Consider the following 24,331-nt stretch of genomic DNA (forward strand, 5'->3'; position numbering starts at 1 on the left):
GTTCTGAGCCCCATGTCAGGCTCTCTGCTCAGCAGGGAGTCTGCTTCTCCCTCTCCTGTGCTTTCTCTCACTCGCTCGCTGTCAAAGAAATAAATAAAATCTTAAAAAAAAAAAAAAGACATGGTATATATGCCATGGAATATTACTTAGCGATAAAAAAGAATGAAATATTGCCATTCTCAACAGCATAGATAGATGTAGAGGATATTATGCTAAATGAGATAGGTCAGATAGTGAAAGACAAATGCCATATGATTTCACTTATATGTGGAATCTAAAAAACAGAACACATGAACAAATGAGCAAACTGTCTCATAAACAGAACAAACTGGTAGTTGCCAGAGGGGAGGGGGAAGAGGGATGGGCAAAATAGGTGAAGGGGATTAAGAGGCACAAGCTTCCAGTTATAAAATAAGTTACGGGGATAAGTACAGCATAAGGAATACAGCTAATAATATTATAATTTTTATGGTGACAGATGGTAGCTACAGTTATGGTGAGCTTTTCGCAATGTATAGAACTGTCGAATCCCTATGTTGTACACCTGAAACTAATAAAACATCGTGTATTATACTTCAATTTAAAAAATTGTATAGGAGCATGAACAGATTGGAAGGGGAGATGATTTTAGTTTGGGACATGTTGAGGGTTCCACAGAGTGAAGTGGAATCAATTAGATGTGTGATTTTGGGGATTATCCTGATGTGGATAATCGGGAGCAAGATCAAGTGTAGGTAAAACTGCTAGATTTGAATAGTCATCATCCGTTGTAAGCTCAAATAATAAGAAGAACATAGGGCCAAAATTGTAGTCCTGCAAAGCAGTAATGTTACAGGTATGAATGGAGGAAGAAGATAATAGAGTGAAATGAACAAAACGTTGGAGGAAATTGATGAACCTAGAGATAGTCATAGAAACCAGGAAGGAGGACATTTTGTTTTTTTAAGATTTATTTATTTATTTATTTATTTATTTATTTATTTATTTATTTATTATAGTGAGTGTGTGTGCAAGCAAGGGGAGGGTCAGAGAGAGAGGAAGAGAGAATCCTCAAGTAGATTCCCCGCTGAGTGCAGATCCCATCATGGGGCTTGATCCCATAACCCTGAGATCATGACCTATGCCGAAGTCAAGAGTCAGACACTCAACCCACTGAGCCACCCTGACACCCCCAGGAAGACCATCATTACATGCTTTAGAGAGATCAGAGCAGATGAAACAGAAAAGTTTGCACGGGGTTTGGCCACACGGATGCCCTTGGTAAACACAGAACAGTTTCAGTAAAGTAGAAATTAGAAAATAGTGGGTTGAGAATTGAACAGGTCTGAAACCGGGCATAGTAAGTCCAGTAAGACTAGTGTTTTCAGAATCCTGGTCATGAAAAGAGATAGATATAATGCATGTTACTACATAGCTAGAGGGTAGTACTAGATTGAGGTAAAGGAGAAGGAATTATATACTGCATATATAGTGTGTGTGTATGTGTGTGTGTGTCTGTCTGTCTGTCTTTGTTTCTTTCTGGGAAAGATCCAGCGAAGGAATATGTCGATGCTAGAAAAGTGATGATTAAACACTGTCCCTGGCGAGGGTGAAGGGAGAGAAAGACATTGCACACCTAGAGAGATGAACCTTTGATGGTTTGATGGGAGGAAGTTTACCTCCTCCACAGACACAGGTGCCAGGAATGAAAAGGAAGTTATAAATATAAGTGCTATTTGTGTCCTGCGAGCAGGAATCCCAAGAGATTTTTTATTTTTTATATTTTTTGTGATTTAGGTAAAGGTCATTTTAAAACAGTGATGAGGTGGTAGTAATGTGGACATTAATAGGAGAGGTGTCAGAGTAGGGATTCACTTTTGAAACAAGGATAGGAGAGTAACGGCTTAGTGGAGGAAGGGAATTTAGAAAAATCTTGCCCCTCCTTTTCCAACTTCCCCAAGTGAGACAATGAGCATCCCTCACTTGAGCGTGATATCTGTGGCAGGGAACCAGAAGCTGTAGGGAGAACAGAAGAGGTCGGGAGAACATTCGGTGAAGAGGTCAGGGTGTGGAGTAGTTTCTTGACAGTTCAAGGATATTCCATGGAGTGTGATGGGTAGTTTGGCTGGAGGGTCTTGGGGGTGGGTCTGGGAATGGAAGCAAGGAGAAACCAGAGCAGCAGGGAAGGAAGGAGTTGGAGGCGTTGGCCAAGCATAGCAGGGATGAGAGATAGGGTGGATTTATTGGCCTTCATGTTTTTATTAAAACCTTAGTCCAAGAATGGTTTTTTGTTGATATATGAAGTGTCTTAGTATGATATCACTTCTCAGTTCAGCAACCTCGTGACCTTTGCCTATAGTTTTAGATAGAAACTTCATATCACAAAAAGTTGGTCCTGTGCTTCAGCATAGCTCCTCTCTGAGTGGAAAGGAAAGACTCAGATCAGCTCAACTACTTGGAGGAATCCGGTGGCTTTTTATTCGGCAGAGAACCAGTGTGCAGAGGGGAGGTGCTGACAGGTCCTGTGTCCCGGTGCGAGTGATGTAACCAGCTCCTTGGGAAGCACAGTCTTAAACAGGCAGTGGGTTTGTTTCTTTAGGAGAGATGCCTGGAGGTGGAAGTACTGAGAGGCTTAGGAATATAATTTTATGACTTTTTAAAAATTAAAAAAGAAGTTTTTAAGTAATCTCCACTACTTGTCTTGAACTCACAACCCCTAAATTAAGAGTCACGTGCTCCACTGACTGAGCCAGCCAGGTAGGTGCCCCTAATTTTATGACTTTTTACATGGTCAAATTACTTTTCAAATGAAACATCTTTATTTTTAAAATTTCTCTTAGGCTTGGTGTTAATAATTGAATCTGGTCAAAGAATTCGGAGATGGGGCTGCTTCTTTAAAGGTGTAGAACTGTGACTGCAGAATTGGACAACACCTAAATACATTTCCTAGACCACCCCTCCTTTCTTATGCAGAAGACCAAATGGAACATCCATTGTGTCTTACTTGCTTCTTCAGCTTTTGAGAAGGAAGATGCACTTGACTCCTCCCCCATCCATTACTTTTTCTCTTAAAGTAACTTTGACAAGCTGACTTCTTATGCAGGCACAGGCATCCCAGAGTTTTGACCTAACTTTTATCTTGAAAGATCAGTTTTGCTTTTGAATATTGTTGTTTTGTTTTTTGGGTTTTTTTTTTTTTTGACTTGCTGTCATAGATTCAGGCTATGTTGAAATTTCAGCCCGTTCTAGAAGAGTTCCTGTAAGTCGTATTTCTTCTCTCTCAGTCTTTCAAGATGTGCCCCATGGAGTTAGGGTCATGGGAGAGTATCGATTGCCACTCAGGAGCTCTCCTGAGTAATGCATAGATTCTTTCGGAAGACAGTCTTTCAGACCAGGGTATCATGAAGTGCTGAATGATATTTTAGAGTTTCTACTTTGCATTAATTTTTGTGTAGGACCCAGCAAAGTTATTTAATGTGCACCGTGCCTCTGCATCACACTGACATGGACCTCTCTGTACCTTTGGAGGCCTGTTTTTTGGTTTGTTTTTAATATTCAATTTGAAGGGGGCCAGTGGTGCAATGGATGATGTGTCTGACTATGGGTCAGAATGTTTATTCAATTTATTTAAACTAAAAACAAAACAAAAACAGTTCACCTATTTCTCCTGCCTTTCATCCCCTGCCTCTTGCAATCACCAGTGTGTTCTTTGTATCTATGAGTTTGGTTTTTTGGCTGCTGTTTGTTTTAGATTCCACATATGAGAGATCATGTGGTATTTGTCTTTGTCTGATGTATTTCACGGAGCATAATACCCTCAAGTTCCATCCATGTTGTCTCAAATGGCAAGATTTCATTCTTTTTATGGCTGTATAACATTCCATTGTGTGTGTGTGTGTATTTCATTTTTTCAGATAAATACCCAGAAGTGATATTGCTGGATCATACAGTAATTGTATTTTAAAATTTTTGAAGAACCTCCATACTTTTTCCAATTTACCTTTCCAACAACAGTGTACAGGAGTTCCCTTTTCTCCATATCTTTGCCAAACAGCATTTGGTGTTTCTTGTTTTTTTGATAATAGCCATTCTAACAGTGTGAAGTGATACCTCATTAGGGTTTTGATTTGCACTTCTCTGCTGATTCATGATGTTAAGCATATTTTCATGTACCTGTTGGTCATCTGTATGTCTTTTGGAAAAAAATGTCTATTCAGATTTTCCATTTTTTAATTGGATTGTTTTTTGGTATTGAGTTGTATGAATTCTTCATATATTTTGAATTTTAGTCCCTTATCAGATAGATGATTTGCAGTTATTTTATCCCATTCAGTAGGTTGCCATTTTATTTGCGTATGGTTTCCTATGCTGTACAGAAGAAGCTTTTTAGTTTGATGTAGTCGCATTTGTTTATTTTTGCTTCCGTTGCCTTTGTTTTTGGTGTCAGATTAAAAATATAATCACTAAGACCTATGCCAAGGAGTTCACCACCTATGTTTTCTTCTAGGAATTTTGTGGTTTTAGGTCTTACATTCAAGTCTTTAATCCACTTTGAATTAATTTTTGTGTATGCTGTAAGATAGTGGTCTGGTTTCATTTTTTTGTATGTGGCTGTCCAATTTTCCTTACACCATTTATTGAAGAGACCATCCTTTCCCCACTGTATGTTCTTGGCTCCTTTATTGTAAATTAATTGATGATCTAAGTTTGGGTTTATTTCTGGGCTCTCTATCCCATTGACCTATGTGTCTCTTTTTATGCCAGTACTGCCATTTTAATTACTATAGCTTTGTAATATAGTTTGAAATCTGGAAGCATGTTGCCTCCAGCTTTGTTCTTTTTTTTTTTTTTAAAGATTATTTATTTGACAGAGAGAGAGACAGCCAGCGAGAGAGGGAACACAAGCAGGGGGAGTGGGAGAGGAAGAAGCAGGCTCCCAGTGGAGGAGCCTGATGCAGGGTTCGATCCCATAACGCCGGGATCACGCCGTGAGCCGAAGGCAGACGCTTAATGACTGAGCCACCCAGGCACCCCTCTAGCTTTGTTCTTTCTCAAGATTGCTTTGGTTCTTCTGGGTCTTTGTAGTTTCATACAAATTCTAGGATTGTTCTGTTTCTATGAAAAATACCATTGGAATTTTGATAGTAGTTGCATGAATCTGTACATTACTTAGGATAGTACAGACATTTTTACGATAATTTTTCTAATCCATGAGCATGAAATATCTTTCCATTTATTTGTGTCATCTTCAATTTCTTTCATTAATATCTTGTAGTTTTTAATATGCAAGTCTTTCATCTTCTTGGTTATTTTTAGGTATTTTATTCTTTTCGATGGCATTGTAAATGGGATTGTTTTCTTAATTTCTCTTTTTGATACTTTGTATCAATATAAAGAAACAGATTTTTGCATGTTGATTTTGTATACTACAACTTTGCTGAATTTGTTTATTCTAACAGTTTTTGGATGGAGTCTTTAGAGTTTTCTGTATATAATAAATATCATGTCATCTGTAAATAGTGAGCTTTACTTCTTCCTTTCCAATTTGGATGCCTTTAGTTTCTTTTTCTGGTTTAATTGCTCTGGCTAGGACTTCCAGTACTATGTTGAATAAAAATGTTAAGAGTGGACATCCTTGTCTTGTTTCTGATCTTAAAGGAAAAGCTTTCACCTTTTCACTGTTAAGTCTGATCTTAGCTATGGGCTTGTCATATATGGCATTTATTATGTTGAAGTACATTCCCTCTATACCTGCTTTGTTTAGAGTTTTTATTATAAATGGATTTTGAATTTTGTCAAATGCTTTTTTCTGTATCTGTTGAGATGATCGTGTGACTTTTATCCTTCATTTTGTTACTGTAGTGTATCACATTGATTTGTGAATGGTGAACCATACTTGCATCCCTGGAATCAGTCACTGGATTTTGGTGTATGATCCTTTCAATATATTGAAAATATGCTCTACTGACTGAGCCAGCCAGGCACTCCTATATAAAATTCCTAAATAAAGATTTGGTGTATGGAAAAAAAAAATTGGAGCTCGAAAGAGTGTATAAGCTCCTTTTGGGGAGATACCAGGGAGCTAGAGCAAAGCAGAAGGAGAGTGCCAGGATGGCGTTCACAACCCAGGTTCCTTTAGAGCAACACTGTAGGTTGCTGAATGTGTGCCAGACCTAAAATCTGCCCCTCAGCCTGAAGCTCCAGAATAAGCAAAGTGACCTTCAGAGGAAGACTGGGGCATGTGCCTCAATCTGTTATCTTTGAATTGCCCTGGTGGTAAGCCTGCCAAGAATCATCCTCTGATTGCCATAGTCCTGTGGGATCCGGGAATGCAAGACCCTTCATCCACCAGAGCCAGGCAATCAAGGGGCATCCCCTGGACGTCAGCTGCAAAAACTGGGTATCAGACTCATGGAATGCTCCCCTCCAAGAGTCAGTGGCACTCCTGGAGTGTGGCAGAGGGTGAGCATGATGAGAGCACGTGCCCTCTGAGGTCTCTGGAAAGGATTAGTCAGCCTCAAGATGAGTGCTTCATTAGAACCCCACCTCTCAGGCCACAGCCCTAATGATTAATAGGCTCCTCCATGGAAGGACCAAGCTCCTGGGTCTGTGCCTCTTGTTATGCTCTAGGGGTGGTAGCTGTTGAAGAATTTGTTGTCCATTGGTTACAACTTAGTGGGACTCATGAATGTAAGCCTAACTGGCCCCAAGAATCAGGCAATATAGAGGTGTCCCTTCTACAGCAATCACAAATATTGGGCACCAGATTAGGGGTGTGAGCTCCTTTTTGGGTGACACTGATTATTACAATCCCATGTGACCAAGAACATGAGCTCCTCTGGCTTCTAGAGTCAGATGATCAAGAGGATTGGTAGTAAGAGGTCAGATGCTCCTTGAAGTGGAGATCTCTAGGAAGGGGCCTTTGGGCAAGCAGGGTGTGATAACTCTGGAGGGAATCCAAGTGATTTTTGTTCCAAGTATGCTTCTTTCCTTATAAAGCCTCTTGAGATTCTGGCTTCAGAACGCACTTGGCTTCAGTCTTTTTTCTGACTCATCTCTGTCATCACCTACTGCCTAAAACATATGGGCACCCATAATGGGGAACATGCACATTTCTCAGACTAATGGCAGATCTGTAGTATAGATACAGCATAGGTACTATTTCCTCTGTTATCTGTAGCTACCTGACCCTGAGAAGGTTTCCCTTGTGTCTGTATTTCCTCACTTACAAAGTGGGTAGTTCTTTGAGTTAAGTAAGTGTGCATATAAAGGACTTCATATAATGCCTTGAACAGTGCTTAATGAAAGGTTGGCAATGATGCTAGATGACAAGGATAGACTCATGGGCTCAGAGGTTTCAAGGGCAATGTTCTTTGTTGCTGAGTTTATTAGAGATTGTGGTTTGTGTGTGTGTGTGTGTGTGTGTGTGTGTAAGTGTAATGAGTAGGATCAACTATAGTAAGGAAAACAAGGTATCAGCCTAAAGCCTAGGAGGAAGAACTTGAGATGAAACACTTGTATTTAAAATTGAAAAAAATCATGTTATAGGCATACTAGTATACAAATGAAAATAAATGCTTTCAGGTATCGATCGTTTGCTATGAATATGGCAGGTGAAATAGGCAGGGTGTTGTAGTTGGGGAAAGGATTAAGTGAGTTAATGTTACGTTTTGAGCCCCAGTACAGTGCCTGGCATTTAATGCCTTCGAAGGCAATGGTGGATATTTAATAGATTTACTTTTGAGGCAAACTGCCAAAAATTATGTGTAGATTCAGAACATTGGTAGGAGGCTGAGGATTAGGGGAGAATAAATATGTACATTTGAGCAAAGACTACTCTGAAATGTTTGAGTTGGGAGGAAAACGGGAGATTTCTAGTATAATGCTGTTGGAGCTGTTGTCTACTCTGCAGGCGAAGACAAATGTGAGAAATTAGGACAAGAGGCACATAGAGCATTACACTAATGTGTTTGAAAATATAATTAGATCTTTGTTTACTAATTCAGGCTCTACAGAAGGCCAAATGAGAAGTAAATTTGTTGTAAGAAAGCAGCTTACCCATTATGGCTTGAGTTTTTTTGTTTCTTAAGAAAACTCTTAAACATAATTTTATGTGTTTATATAAAATGCACAAATTTTAAGGGAGAGTTTAATTTTGGTAAATTCATGTCATCAACAGCCTGATCAAGATATTACGTCCATCACTCCTTTGGCAGTGTCCCGCCCCAGGCAGCTACTAATATGACTTTTAACACCGTAAATTATTTCTCCCGTTCTAGAACGCATGTAAATGTTATCATGCAGTAGGTACTTTTTTGTGTCTGGCTTCTTTCCCTCAGCACAGTCTGTGTCCTTCTAAACTTGAATGTAAGGGAATGCCTATTCCTTATGTATACTGGTGTCATATAATAATTTCCTTTGCAAACTTCAAAATCACCGTGTAACATCTGTGTAAGTAGCCCTACTAGTTTGAAAAACACTAGTGCCTACCATCCAATTCCCTATGGTGTATCATGGAAAATTACCATATAGACTCTGTACTTAAAGTGGAAAAAGAAATCTCGAGATCGTTTAGTCACCACCAAAACTCATCCTGCTTGCATCATTTTAGAGTGCTGAGTTTACTTGACTCTCATTTTGGCTTTGTACTTAGTAGGTAGAAATTTTATATGAAAAAAGTTATGTTGGAAAGAAAAGGTCTGATTCATCTCATTTTTGTATGATGCTGAAAATTTGATTTGCAAACAGATTGTATATCATGATCAAATCTTACATTAATATCCACTTGTTCATTAATGGGGTGGTCCCCCTTTCCTCCCAGTTCTGTAAAAAAAATGGTAACTTTGGCCATTTGTTATAAAAGTCTAAAATAAAAAGCACTGTTTCTATTGTATGGTTAATTCCTCTGGGGGAAAATGGGTTATAAAACTGGATAAGTGTGAGAAGTAAATTTCATTTATTTTAACATGAGATTCTAACTGATTGAACTATTGACCATATTTAATCAGTGCAAATTATAAAATTTGAGGTCAGAAATCCCTTGTTAAAGTTTTAAATATGTTTGTGTAAATTTAGATCTTAATATGTGCAGTAAAAATATTTTACTTTCTCAATTAAATTTTAATTTGGTTGTAAAGGTTGCATTCATCAATGTAAAGTGATCACATTAGTTTGTATAGTTGCTTATCTCCTGTAATGGTATTTCCAAAACAAATCACACTATCTGGTTAAGCTTTTGCAAGATAGTTTTTTGGGGGTTGGTTTGTTGTTGCTATTTAAAGATTTTAAGTAATCTCCACAACCAACGTGGGGCTTGAACTCACAACCCTGAGATCAAGAGTCGCATGCTCCCCCGACTGAACCAGCCAGGCACCCCTAAGCTTTTGCAAGTTTTATCTTTCTCTAAGTATGAAATAATCTGAATAAAATATGTGTAAACTTCCTAAAGAAATATGCTTCGAAAAAGTCAGGGAGTTTCTTCCAATAGAATAATCCTTTTGTTACACCATCAAAGAAAACTAAAATTTTGCCTATTCTAGACAGGGTTTTCTTTCCCTCCTTAGTTGTATATGAAAGCCAGCTGTTTGGGGAATCTTTGGTTTTCATTTTTTTTTAACAGGGAAACTAATAGTCCCTATTAATGTTAAAACTTGGTTTCCATTCTATTTTAGGTTTCTAAAAATTGAATAATAGTAGCATCCATGTACCATAGTAAAAATACCTATGTGGGGTTTTTTTTTTCCTAGTGCTTCTTATGAACTGTTTTTGCTCACAATACTTCTGATGCCAAATGTGTAGGATTTCCCCTCTGCCCAACTACTGATTCTCTGGGCACTAACTGGTGTCTTACAGTTCAGTTTCAAATTCTGACACTAGCTACTCAGAGTTAGCGCTGATCACACAGGCTAAGGGCTTAGTTCCACAAGACTGTCCTGACTTCAGATGCCAGTCACAAGTAGCCACGCTGCAAGCTGTACTTCTGACCAACCAGCTACAAATTGGGAGTTCCCATGATCCCTTTCTCAAGTTTGATGATTTGGTAGGACAGCTCATAGAATTTAGGAAAGTGCTTTACTTACTCTTACTGGTTTATTATAAAAGATACAACTGAGAAGTAGCCAAATGGAAGAGATGCGTAGGGCGAGATATGGAGCATGCACAGAGCTTCCATGCCTTTCCTGGTGCAATACCCACTCCCGAGCCAGTACATCAGTACCTTGATGTATGTGCCAATCTGGAATTTCTCTGAACCCTGTTTATTGGTTTTTATGGACGTTCCATTATGTAAGCATGATTGATTACATCATTGGCCATTGGTGACTGAACTCCATCTCTAGTCCCTCTCCTCTTCCCAGACGAGGGTGGGACTGAAATTCTAACTAATCATATGGTTGTTTTTCTGGCAACCAGACCCCATCCCAAAGCTACCTAGGGTCTCACCAAAAGTCCCCTTGTTAGCGTAATAAAGTCAGGTATGGTTGAAAAGGGCTTGTTGTAAATAACAAAAGATGATCCTATCACTTCTGTCACTTGAGAAATTTAAGGGTTGTGGAAGCTCAGTGCTGCTGCTTATTATCACACCTATTATGATTTGGGATACAGGAAAGTAGAAAATGGAGAGGAGGAAGGTTTCAGTGTTGGTTTGCTTTTTGGATTTTTAAATGTAATCTTTAATGAATATTTATTTAAAGGGAATTCTAAAATACAGCAGAGTGGGGTGCCTTGGTGGCTCAGTCAGTTAAGCGGCTGCCTCTTGATTTTGGTTCAGGTCATGATCTCAGGATCCTGGGATTGAGCCCTGTGTTGGGCTCCGAGCCCAGTGCGGAGTCTGCTTGAGGATGCTCTCTCTCCCTCTTCCCTCCCCAGCTCTCATGTGCTCTCTCTCTAAAATAAAAATAAATAAATAAATCTAAAAAATAAAAATAAAAAAATATAGCAGAGCATGAAGATACTCATGAAGGTTAGACTGAAGCTTAGGACTCCTGACTCCTCTTCCAGATAACATATGGTAATATGTCTACCCTATTTGATAGCATTACCTTTGTAGCTATTCTGTAATTCAGCATTTTATGTTGTTATTTCTTGCAGTAATGTCCACATTACAAAAAACAGGATATAATCTCAGCGTATCATATTTGGGATAGCAAATAAATTACGTCAGTAGCATGGGCTATTAAGATGCTATTAAATAGGGGCGCCTGGGTGGCTCAGTCGTTAAGCGTCTGCCTTTGGCTCAGGGCGTGATCCCGGCATTCTGGGTTCGAGCCCCACATCAGGCTCCTCTGCTGGAAGCCTGCTTCTTCCTCTCCCACTCCCCCTGCTTGTGTTCCCTCTCTTGCTGGCTGTCTCTGTCAAATGAATAAATAAAATCTTTAAAAAAAAAAAGAAAAGATGCTATTAAATAAAAAATGATGATTATAATACATGGGGAAAATTTTGATGCAAATTCAAATGAAAAAAAATTGTAAAGGAAGTGAATGTTAAGCCTCAGTTAAATGCCAGTCATATATCATTTACCCCTTACTATTACATAGGGTAATCAGAATATGAAAGTGTCTGTTATTACAACCATCCAACAAATATGCACATGTACAAAAAACAATGTAATGTGATAAAATGAAGACTTAAGTTGGTAGAATCATGAGTATCATTTAGGGATTGCATTCAGCTGCTTACAAACAAACACCTCAGTGTAGCTTAACCAAACAGGGCCTTAATTTTTTTCATGTAAAAAAACCCTGAAGAAGGCGATCTGTCAGGGTCTTAAACACCTTCTTCCTTTCTGCTCTGCTGTTCTTAATGTATTGATTTAGTCATTGTTTCCTCATGATTTTAAAATGGATGCTTCACCGCCCATGTCATCTCTGCCTTCTAGGCAAGAAGAAAGGGAAGGTCCTAGAAGAAGGCTCCTGCCAGATGATTCTCTCTCCATTTAATGAGGTTTTCTGGAAATCTCTAGGGACTTCTACTTTCATTTCAGAACTCTAGCATCCAGTTACCATTAGCTGAAAGGAAGTCCAGAAAATGTATTTCTTTAAAGCTGGGCATAGTGCCACCTGGAATAAAAGAGAGGTTATGTTGGTAAGGAAGGAGGGAGGGGACATTAGATAAGTAATTGGCAAGTATCTGCCAAGCTCTTTTTCCTTAAATATTGTGATGCTCTTAATAATAAAAAATATACTGTCTGAGGCAAGAAAGCCATCTGGCAGTGGATGAGATGTTAATGATCCCAATCCCCTTTTTTCTTTTTAAGATTTTATTTATTTAAGAGTGAGAACAGGGGGAAGGGGGAGAGGAAGAAGCAGACTCCCCACTGAGCAGGGAGCTCAATGCGGGGCTCTATCCCAGGACCGTGGGATCATGACCTGAGCTGAAGGCAGACACTTCCCAACTGAGCCTCCCAGGAACCCCATGATCCCAATTTCTTAACTGATTTTTGGATTGTCTAGATCCTTTCAGTTTTCTCTTTCTCACTCAGCCATAAACCATTATATCCCAGAAAGTCTGTCCGTAGAAGCAGCAAATAGGTGGAGTTTTGTTACTTTTTATGGGACTTATTTGAGAGTTCAGAGAAAAATGGAGCATTGAAACTTTGAGCGCTGCAACAAAGATTGGGATACTATGAAGAGGTTGTGTAGGAGCCTTCCGTGAGCCTCGGTTCCTCACGTGGAAAGTATAATACTATGACCTGCAGTACTTCACGGGGTTTTTGTGAACATGGAATGGAAGAGGTAGCGCCTATATTTTTGTGTAGAGTAATACAACGTACACTATCAGATCTGTTATCTCATTTGGTGGTCCAGAGTCACACACCGATTTTATGGTGCAGGTTAGACTGAAGCTTAGGACTCCTGACTCCTCCTCCAGATAACATATGGTAACGTGTCTACCCTATTCAATAGCATTACCTTTGTAGCTATTCTGTAATTCAGCATTTTATGTTGTTATTTCCTTACTAACATAACTTGGTGGTGAAAGTATGGTGGTGCTAGGTGGGAGGATCGAATTAGATCTAACATAAGTAAATCTCTCTGCAAACTGCAGAATGATGGATAATGACACAGAATATTCAGGGGCTAAAATTGACAAGGGCATTATTTAGGGCCAAGGTGACAGATCTAGAAAGAGGGATTGTGCTTAAGCTGTTTAGCCATTTCCACTATTGATGTTGGTTTATGCTGGAGTGTTCTCTTTGCTGGTCAATCAGTACCAAGTTTGAAGGACTATAGTTCCTAATATTTTATATATTGATAGAGAAACATGTGAAATTGTACAAATAAAACACAGATTTTTAGAAAATAGCATCTGGAGTGTCACAAATTAAAGTGTTTATAATAGTTCTATGATTTTCTGGTGGCAGGTGGATATTTACTGAGTTGAACATTAAAGCAGTGTTCTGGTTGATGTACATACTTTATTGATGTAAATATTTTAAAAGCTTAGAAATTAAGACCTATTTAACTACATATAGATTGTTTAAATTCAAAACTTTCTGGGAACCTTTAATACAACACTGTGTTTTACAAGTTGTGTGTGTATTTTTTCCTTTCTCTCCCCTCAGTGAGTTACCTGAGAGAGAAGAAGGTGAAGGAGAAGAAACTCCAAACTTCAGCCACTGGGGTCCACCAAGAATGTATGTTGATTGACATTATTGGCTTTCTCAGTAGGAGAACACAATCGAATAGTTGCTCCTTAATTCTGTAGTGTCATTTGAGCATGTACTGATTGAGAAATTGCCGTCATTCACATGTAGGCTGGCCTAAATTTTAGTTTCATTTTTGTCTTATCTAGGGACTTTTAGCCAGGCAAAATGACTATAATCAACATTAAATAGAAAGTTTTTATCACACTTTTTCAGGAAAAGCAATTTACAAATGTCCATGTATGATAGTAACCAATGGACTAAGTATACTTTATAATTGCATCACTGCCTTGAATGCAATAAGATTTCGTCCTTTTTTTTTTTTAATATACAGCAACAGTAGTTGAGGCTTCTAGCATGTATTCATTTATCTCTAACCTCCTTCTCTTGTGTTCGTCCAAATTTGTGCCTCGTTTGAGCTAACAGAACCTAAAAGTCTTCCTTTAGCTGCTCTTTCTGTTCTGCATTCATTATTAATTCCACATGGTGTTTTCTTCTTGCACTTCCGAGTTTTGTCTTAAAGACTCTTGGGAGCTGTTTTCTGAACTCCTTTTTAATTTCAGTTAATCATTGGCCACATCTGTGCAGTTTGAGTAAAATTCATAACCATTCGAAGGGCAAGTTTTATTCCATACTTTATTTTAAAAAGTGATGTGGGGGTAGGAAGAAAAGAGAGCCAGCCAGCTTTAAGAGCAAAATCTTCCTCTACTTAAGCACAGGTTAGACCTCGTGACTGGAAAAGGCAGTTTAGGCAACAAGCCTTTTAGTGGCAAATTTATTTTATCGTGAAAGTCTGTGCTTTTTGCCAAAATGATGCATGCAACTTTCTTGATTCTTTTTTTCACCCATTTGTTATTTCCTTCATCCATTCTTTGCTGTTATGGATGTGGATTAAAAGAACTAATTATAGAAGATATATTGTGGTCGGAGATGCGAACATTAAGGCCTAACAAAATCTCTGAATATTAAGAGGTGTACTTATTGTTTTAGAAATCTTTTTTCCAAATTCAAGCTTTCGCATGTGCCGTGAATGATTGATATGTCCTATAATTTTGAAACTGAGTACAATTTCGATAACATTTGTAAAAAATATATTCATATAAAATATGAGTCACAAGGATATGGTCCAAATCGACCACTTGCAATGACAGTCCAACAAATTATATTAACTTGCTCATAAGTGAATTTGTTTTCTTTTTATAGTGTTGAGATATTTAGAGAACCCAGTGTGTCTCTTGGTATTAGTATTGTTGGTGGACAAACTGTTATAAAACGCCTGAAGAATGGAGAGGAACTTAAAGGTATATTTATCAAACAAGTTTTAGAAGACAGTCCGGCAGGAAAAACAAATGCCCTTAAAACAGGAGATAAAATACTTGAGGTAAGTGATGTTAAAATTCCATGTTTGTTTGAAACCTCCTTAAAGACAGTAATTAAGCCAGAAGTCCTTCCATTTGTTGGGGTATATGTGGGTCCAATTGGTGTATTTTCTTTCAGTGCCCTAGTCTGTATGTTGTTTGCATAATTTCATGAGATTCCCAAGTTGGGGTGGTAGCATGTAGCATATCCAAAGGATCAGCTTAATAAAAAACAATTTCACAATTTAACAGCATGAGACAGCTGGGTGAGCATTGTGTTTTTCCCACAGTCGTTAACAAACTCTAAATTTTTGTCATCATTTAAAAACTTTCTAATCATCATCTTTTAAATTGAAGTATAGTTGACATGCAGTGTTACGTGACCTTGCAGGTGTGCTAGGTGTACAACATAGTGATTCGACACTTCTGTACCACACCACAAGTGTGGCTAGCATCTGTTGCCGTACAACATTATTATAATATTATTGACCGTATTCTCCAGAACAAGCTCTACATTTTATAAATATGTGTCAGTGGGATAGCCATGCTTATCCTCCCAGACTCCATTGGAGGAATGGGTGACTCCATTGTTCACATGTGATAGGCTTTGCAGAGTTTAGGGCACATCAAGGCACTGAGAATGTCCTGAGGTCTAAATCTCATGCATTTCTTTGCACTGGGTTAATTGGATGACATCATATTAAGTATCTTTAATCCCAGAATCTGTATGTTCTTGATACATGCTTTATGATGCTGAACTTCAGCTGTGGTGCTTTAGTTCTGACAGAATGAAAAGAGCCCTGGAGGTCATGGGCTGAAGTCTTGATTGTCCTGTTTATTTTGTACCTGTTCTTGGACATCATATTAAACCCACCTCATTCTCAGTTTCAAAATGAAATGGAAATGAGAATTTAAAACCTGTAACATCATTGTGAGGATAAAAGCCAAGAACTGTGTAAAACTGCTCTATATATACAAATATTAGGTTATATTTGTGTTTTTGAAATTAAAAGAAGATTTCAAACACACTGAGGATATGGCAATGAAGAAAATGAGCAAAATTCCTACTCTTAGGGCATTTACACGGTAGTGGGGAAGGTAGATAATAAGTAATTTGTAGAGTGTGGGATTGTAGTAAAGAGTAGAAAGATAAGGAACAAAGGGTGGTGGAGGTAGTGATTGCAACTGATAGATGGTTATGGAAGGTGATGTTGGGACAAATATAGGAATGAGAAAGTGCGCCATGGGGATGTACAGGAGAAGAAGTCTCCAGGCAGAAAGAACCAAAATGCTTAAGCTCTGAGGTAGGAGTTTGCCCGGCTATGTTGAAGGAACAGAGAGAAGTCCAGCATTGCTAATGTAGGTAGAGTGAGCAAGAGACTGAAGAGGAAAGTCGGAGAGATCGTGTGAAGCCACATCACAGAAAGCTTGGGAGTTTGTCGTCCCTGAACGTAGCGAGAGTCCATTAGAGAATTACAAATGCATACATATTTTAAAAGGACATCTCTGGCTTCTGGGCAGGTGCGGTTTCCTTTATTTAGTATTTGCATGGCACATTGTTTTTTTCATTCCTTCATTTTCACCCTTGTGATTTTGTTTTAGTTATATGTTTTGTAAGCAGCCTATAACTAGATTTTGCTTTTTTAAATCTACCTTGGTAATCTTCATCTACGAAATAAGTGATGCTGATTCTTTTTTTTCATTACTGATAAATTTGAACTTAATTTTTAAATGTATATTTTGTGTTTTGTTTGGTCTTTTTTCTTCCTCTTAACTTTCTGTTTTGAAACAGTCATAGGAAATTGTAAAGAAATGTATAAGCAAGTCCCAGGTACTCTTCCCTCAGCCTCCGCCAGCGTTAACGGGTGACCCAGCTGTAGTGCAAGAGCAAAACCGAAATGCTGATATCGGCACAACACCAGTTATACGTGCACTGACGTAGAACTGTGTGTGTTTTTATAGCTCTACACAGTTTCATCACGTGTGTAGCCTTGCAGAACCACCCGGCAATCAAAGAAACTCAGCAATATCGCCTCAAGACTCCCCTGTGCTACTCTCTACCGCCGTGCCCCTTGCCCTGCCACATCCCCCCATACCCAGCCTCTGGCAACCACTACTCTGTTTCTACATGCCTGCAATTAGTTGTTTCACAGTTGTCACATAAATGGAATTATGTATTCTGCATCTTTTTGAGATTGGCTTTTTTCACTCAGCACAAATTCACCGAAGTTCATTTAATTTGTGTGTCCATCAATAATAGTTCATTCCCTTTTATTGTGATTGAACACTATTCCATGGTGTGGAGGAGGCACCACAGTTTAACCATTCACCCGTTGGAAGACACCTGGTTTGGGGTGCCTGGGTAGCGACTCTTGGTTTTGGCTTGGGTCATGATCTCAGGGTAGTGCAATCGCCCTGGGTTGGGCTCCGCGCTCAGCGGGGAGTCTGCTTGGGACTCTCTTTCCCTTTCTCCTCCCACCCCACCGTGCCATGTGCGCTTCTGTTCTCTCTCTCTCTTTCTCAAATAAATAAATCATATATATAGGAAATATTTCATATACACACACACACACACACACACACATATATATATATATGGAACTGGAAACTACCCAGGTGTGTGTGTATATATATATATATATATATGACACCTGGGTAGTTTCCAGTTCTTGGCTATTATGAATAAAACTTCTATAAACATTTGTATACAACTTCCTAAGTGAAAGTAAGTCTTCATTTGTCTGAAGTAAATGCCCAAGAATGCAATTGCTGGTTGTATGGTAAGTCCATTTTTAGTTTTGGAAGGAACTATTTTCCAGAGTGTCTGTACTATTTTACATTCCCACCAGCAATATATGAGTAATCCGGTTTCTCCACATTCTCACCAACATTTGGTGTTATCACTCTTTTTCATTTTGGACGTTCTCATAGGGAGATAGTGATATCTCGTTTTGAGTTTCCCTAATGGCTAATGAGAAAGAACATTTCATGCCATCTGTACATGTGCTCTTTAGTGAAATGTTTGTGCATGTCTTTTGCCTGTTTTCTAGTTGCATTGTTCATTGTTTTATCTTTTTAAATTGTGTTTTTTCCCTCATCTTTCTCTGCTGTGAGTTGAATACAAAGTATTCTCTCACTTATCCATCACTTTTATATACTAATAAGAACCCACTGTTTTGTCCCAGATTTAATAATTTCTTTGAACTCACAGCAGATTTGTAATGTTAACACTTTAATATTTTATTTTATCAAGCATACTGAGTCATTTGTTTACTTTTTTTCCTGTGAAAAGCATTATTCATTTGTTTTTAAGTAAAGCTTAATAATCATTTCTTTCTGCCTTGAGACAATTCCATAAAGGAGCTGGGTCTGTATAAAGAAGAATTGGTTGACCTGGGAAGTTAGAATTTAATTTAGTTTTGAGAAATGGGTCTTACCTATGTGAATGGACATACTTCTGGGTTATACATTTAAAGCCAAGAAAAACTTAAGATTATATTTCTGTGATAATATAACAGAACTCCATTTTTCCCCCTAACTTCCCAGCTTCAGTGATTCCCACTTAACCCTATGGAACTGTGTGTCAGGGAAACAAAACCTGATGATTACTGGAAGATGAAATGGTTCTATAGCTTCTCCTTCTCTTACTGTTGAATGTTTAGGGGATTAGGTTATTCATAAGAAGCTTCACCAAACTGTTGTGATAGATTTTAAGCTTCAGTTAAATTTTTTTCCCCTATATTCATTTACTATTCATTACTATCATTCATATCCTTCCTAAGTTCATACGGGTAAAGGGGTTTTGCAGAGCATAAAAACCTTCCAGTGGATGTCTGTTAGAATAAAAGACCAGGGCGCCTGGGTGGCACAGCGGTTAAGTGTCTGCCTTCGGCTCAGGACGTGATCCCGGCGTTATGGGATCGAGCCCCACATCAGGCTCTTCCGCTATGAGCCTGCTTCTTCCTCTCCCACTCCCCCTGCTTGTGTTCCCTCTCTATCTGTCTCTCTCTCTGTCAAATAAATAAATAAATAAAATCTTTAAAAAAAAAAAAAAAAAGAATAAAAGACCAGAGTTCTTGCCACAGCCTCTGCGTGGTCGTGTGGCTTCAGCTGCCTCCCTGACCCGCCTCTCTGCACTCCCCCTTGCACTGTGCTTTACACACACCTGCTTTTAAACCCCTCCCCCACACCGGGCTGCTGTCTCCTACCTTCAGGCCCTTACCTCTGTGTCCCTCAGCTTCGAATGTGTTTGGTTTTCTCCTCACTGTGCAGTGACTCGGTGATTAATCGTCCTCATCACTTCCAGTTCCTTGGATCCTCTGTGCCTTTACTGAGCTTGTCCGGGGAAACCACATCCTAGTTAAGTGCAACTCTTTGCTTATTTCAAGTCCCTAGCATGGCTGGAGAAAATAACCAGCTAGGCTGTCTGGTCTCATTTTAAATTCATGAGCTCCTTCTCAAGTGAGCCTTTAGTTCTGCCTTGCAATCCTGTAATATTTCCCTAGTTGCTTCACTCTCCTGCTTCCAGAGGTGACTCCTTCACACCTCCTAAACTGCCTTCCCCATCTTAATCTCAGTTTATGGTCCTTGTTTCTTGTTTCATGGAGAAAACAGAAGCAGTCAAAAAGGAGCTTCCCCTTGCTCTCACTGCATGCCAAATCGTTTTTCTAACTGTATCTGTAACAACATACGAACTATTTGTGCTTCTGACTAAAGCCAATCTCCCTAACTTGTGCTGCGGAAGTCATTCCCTCTTCACTGTACAAAGATTTACTTCTACAGGTGTCACTTCTCTCTCTAGCATACATTTTCCCTCTCCTTCACACCTTGATGACTGTAATACCTCCCATCTTAAACACGAATGCCAACCTTGATGCCACAGCCCTATCCATGTACCCTCCTATTTCTTTGGTCTCCTTATGGCAAAGAAGTATTCACAAATTGTCACTATCCACTGACCATAAGCCACCCCAACATTTACCAGGGCTTTGTTACATTATTGGTTTGAAAAATTGGTTCTGTTAAATATGGTAAATACAAAATGCTCTTGGAGATTATGGACATGTTTGCAAGTTAGGTTCTCTGAAATTTGTAGGACGAGGAGCTGTTTATACTTTTCCCAATTTACTGAACAGAGAACACTTTTAGTAAAAAGAACCTATGGATATTTTCATAGTTCTTTTTTAAACACAATTTGAGAAATGTTCAACTACTCAATTAAAATAATGGACAATTTGCTTAAAATATTGTACTTTCCCATTTGAGAGAAGAGTCCAGACTGCCCTCCCCTGTCCCCACTCAGGATTATATGCTATGTTTAGTGGCAAAGGTGGCATCACCGCTCAGAAGCCTAAGCTTCTGGCATTGGCCAAGCTACCTCTTTTGGGTAATTGTATTTAACCAGGGCTATTGTTATTAAGATACGCGTCTTATTTGCTTTTCTTGAAGGTGGAATGTTATTTTCCTTAAAGATGTTCTTAAGCAAGCTTTTTATGGGCAAATCTTTTTTTTTTTTCTTTTTTTGGCTTTGGTCTAATTCATTAGACTCTGGCTGTTCTCATAACTGGATAATACATGTGAACTCTACAGCCTTTCTAATTGAAATAAAATTACTTCTGTGTTTTAGGTGTCTGGAGTAGATTTGCAGAACGCCTCACACAGAGAAGCAGTTGAGGCCATTAAGAATGCGGGCAATCCTGTGGTGTTCGTGGTTCAGAGCTTGTCATCCACTCCAAGAGTAAGCTTTAGTTGATATTTTCAAAAAATTTAAAAATATCCTCTGTATATCTATGGACCCAGCTTTTGCCTCCATGTTGTTTTCCCATACGTTTTCATTTTGATCCTGCTATTACCTAGAAAAAGCATCACTTCATAAAAATTAACTATTAACTTCACTTTCTCTTTTTTTCTTTGGTTTTGGTCTTTTGGTCAACTTTGAGTCATTCCAGTCTGCCTTGGTGTAAGTCACAGGCTCTGGAGTCAGACAGACCTGCTTTCCATTCCTTAATTCCCTGTTGACCAGCTTTGTTAACTTAGAGACAAGTTACTTTGTTTATAAAATACTTTGAACATAAGGGGGGTCAGATATGAAAATGTTCTTGAGGTACCTCCATGCTCTGTGTAGTTATTAAAGAGTGTAAAAATGCAAACATGGTGCATTGTTGTATGTTCTGTTGGACATCCCAAATTCAAAACTAGCAGTATTTAATTGTAACACTTTTATCTGAAATACATTACTCCTTCAGTATGGAATTAGAACTCTGATACATAGATGTCAGTGGCAGGATATGTATTTTATTTTGCAATATGCAGCAGAAATATCACCCCTAAGCCCTGTGACTGGAAGAAATGTTTATTTTTCTTTTTTATAGTGGAAGACAGCTGTTCAAAACATAGGCACTTCTGAACAGTAGAAAAACTGCATATTTTTAAAAAATGCTTTTCAATAAGTGATGTGGTGCTTTTCAACCTTTTGTATGTCGAGGCATACAGAAAATAATATTTGTATGGCAACCTGGGCAAACAGATGTTTGGCTGCCCTGAGGGCTGGGACATCAATACATTTTGACATGCTTGTAACCTGCCTGCACACAGGGAGCTGCACACTCACCCCTCTTGGGGCAGCTCTGCTGGGATTGCTGCGTTGCAGTATGACCCCTCCCAGTCTTAGTGCTGTGTTTATACCGTGAGGACTCACTGAGAATGGGGAACTGAATGATGTCTTCTCATTTTCATACAATTTGAAATTTGGGGGGAATCCACTTTTTAATTCTTTTCTGGAACCCAGGTTTTTGGAATCCACCTTTTAGCTCTTACAATATTGAGAAGGTAATTGAGGCTGTCACTTTTATTTCTGGAAACTGAGTTCCATAGGAAAATTGGCCAGATTATTCCTTGCCAAATGGTACTTCCAAAGAAACAGTTTCAAACGAGAATGAGCCAATCACTTGAAACCTTTGTGTGGCCACTTGTGACTGCCCTGCCAAAAAATATTCAAAGCAAAGAAGTAGGTTATCAAGTCAACCAAAAAGGCCAAGCAAGCATTTAATCCAGCCTTTGCTGGTGAGCTGAGGTGGAAATTTTCACTTAGATGACACAAACATTGCAATTTCTCTCACTGCTCACAAAAAGAATCTTTTTAGCATCATGCCATGTTCAAGTCCTTGCTCCCCATACAGCACCAGAGACCGCCACATTGTGCATTGGGTTCATCAAGCATTGAACTTTCTCTGGTTCTAGGTGAGGGAACACATTCAGGTGATGGAGTCAATTTCTACGTCCATTATTTGTTCCATATTTTAACACAAAGTGATTCCTGCTTAATGAGGCGTTGAAAGAAATCAAGTTTCATAACTTTGCAAAATGGCGTGCTCTTTGGCTTGTTTATTGTTGCAAGTAGTGTTGGTCATCACAGGCATAGAAAATATAGCCAAATGCTTAGTCATTTTTGACCACTTTACATTAAACTTTGAGACTTTTTGCAAAACCCCCAAAGAAGTCATTTTCTAACATTAGGACCATCAGGAGCCCTATGTCTAAAGTGCCCTGGCCACGTGGAGATTGTTATCAACATCATAAATTGAGCAGCGGCGTTTATATTTGTACTTTTTTTTTATTCTTTGTATTATACTTTACTTTTTTATATTTGCGATTTTAACAGATGATTTCGGAATATCACCAATACATTACCTTTTTAAGCTTTTTCTCCTGAATTCCTCGATAGTATTTTCAGCATGCTAGAAAGAAATGTGTGTATCCACTTAGATTTATTTGGCAAATGCTTATTTGAGAGCAGAACCGATGATTTACACTGCACTCCTCTATAGAAAGTTTTTATACCGGGGTATTTTTTTTCCCCACTTAATAACTTAACTACATTTCACATATTATTTTTTCACATGCCAAAACAAACCCGTTTGAAATTGGGATCATCCCTTCAGTTCCTTAAATTAATTTGCTATGTTGCTTTCTATTCTCCTGTATTCCATTCCCTAATACCATGATTTCATAGTGGCACCTTTTTAAACCTTTTTATGTGTACATTTGCATATTAAACACACAAAAATACAGTTTTTACTTTCACAAGAAATATGCTGTCTTTTACTTTTATTAAAGATGCAGTCTTCTTGCTGAGCCTTTGGTCTTCCAAATTTGGCTAATGATACATTTACAGAGATATATTTCTGTGCTATTCAAAAAACAGTGTAAACTTATGAGTGACACCTGACATTGTGTCCCATCCCAGAGCTTCTGCTGTTTTTCAGCTGGTTTTTCCCATAGGAGAAAGTAGGTCCAGTGTGGACAGGTATTCTGACTTGTCAGGGAGGCAAAGTACTTTAAGATTCTTCAGGACAAGAAATATATGCCTATAGACCTACCAGGTTTTGAACTTGAGCCTTTGATGGTCCCAGTGTTAGAAAATTACTTCTTTTGGGGTTTTGCAGAAAGTCTCAGAGTTTAATGACCTTGGACATGGACTTGGATTGTTTGTATTAAATAGAGGAATAAATACTGAGCACTAACAGTGTCTGTTCACGTACAAAACATTAAATATATGTTGATGTGTCATTACTATTTTCCTTCTCTCTCTCTTTCTCTCTCTCTCTCTCTGTCTTTAAGTAGGCTCCATGGCCAATGTGGGGCTTGAACTCATGACCCTGAGATGAAGAGTCGCATGCTTTACAAACTGAGCCAGCCAGGCGCCTCTGTTGTTTTTTATTTAAAGGAAACATTTCTGAGACTTTCTCATTTATCCCAAAATTAGTTTATTTCTATAGAGTCTATATTAAAGGTGAAGAAAATTTAATCTTAAGTTGCATTTAGAGAGAGGTGTTTTTTGCTCTGTTTTGTTTTTTAAATTATCCCTAGGCAGGCAGTTTCTTTACATTTCTGGGAAAGGAGATTTGTTTTTTTCCTACAACCTTCATGTCTGTCATCAGATCCTATGCCAAGATTATTTGTGTTAGCTATTTGAGGACCTTTTTAAAAAAAAATCACTAAAAATTTTATATTTTCCCAAGATGTTTCATAGATTATTTTGTAAAAAGAAATGAGTCAAAAAGTAATCTATGCTGTTGGCACCATTGAGAATTAAAAGTATTTCTATGAAATGGAACTATTTTGTTCATGTATAAACATTTATTGAGTACAACTATGTAATAGGTTCTTTTGGAGCACTATAGATAGTGATAAATCATTAATTCCAGCTCTCATTGAGCTTTTATCCAGGGATGTAAATAGATTTTAATTTATCTTCATGCTAACAGTAATAGTGAAATATTTATTGAGTGTATACAGTGTGCTAGATAACATACTTGAATTGGGATACAATGGTGAATAACGTAAGTCTATC

At 38.4% G+C, this 24,331-nt stretch overlaps 1 protein-coding gene across 6 annotated transcripts in view; it reads left to right on the forward strand.

Annotated features, from left to right (window-relative positions):
• The window catches only part of PATJ (PATJ crumbs cell polarity complex component), a 345,082-nt gene that overhangs the window by 121,181 nt on the left and 199,570 nt on the right, over positions 1–24,331 (forward strand). For all 6 annotated transcript variants that reach the window (XM_087865951.1, XM_045802203.2, XM_045802205.2 and 3 more), the window contains exons 23-25: positions 13,541–13,612; positions 14,825–15,002; positions 20,606–20,716. In XM_087865951.1, the coding sequence (XP_087722077.1) occupies positions 13,541–13,612; positions 14,825–15,002; positions 20,606–20,716 (361 nt within the window). The remainder of the gene's footprint in view (positions 1–13,540; positions 13,613–14,824; positions 15,003–20,605; positions 20,717–24,331) is intronic.

This window comes from Ursus americanus, chromosome 12, assembly GCF_024610735.1.
Source record: "Ursus americanus isolate L20-20 chromosome 12, mUrsAme1.1.p, whole genome shotgun sequence".
Taxonomy (NCBI): domain Eukaryota; kingdom Metazoa; phylum Chordata; class Mammalia; order Carnivora; family Ursidae; genus Ursus; species Ursus americanus.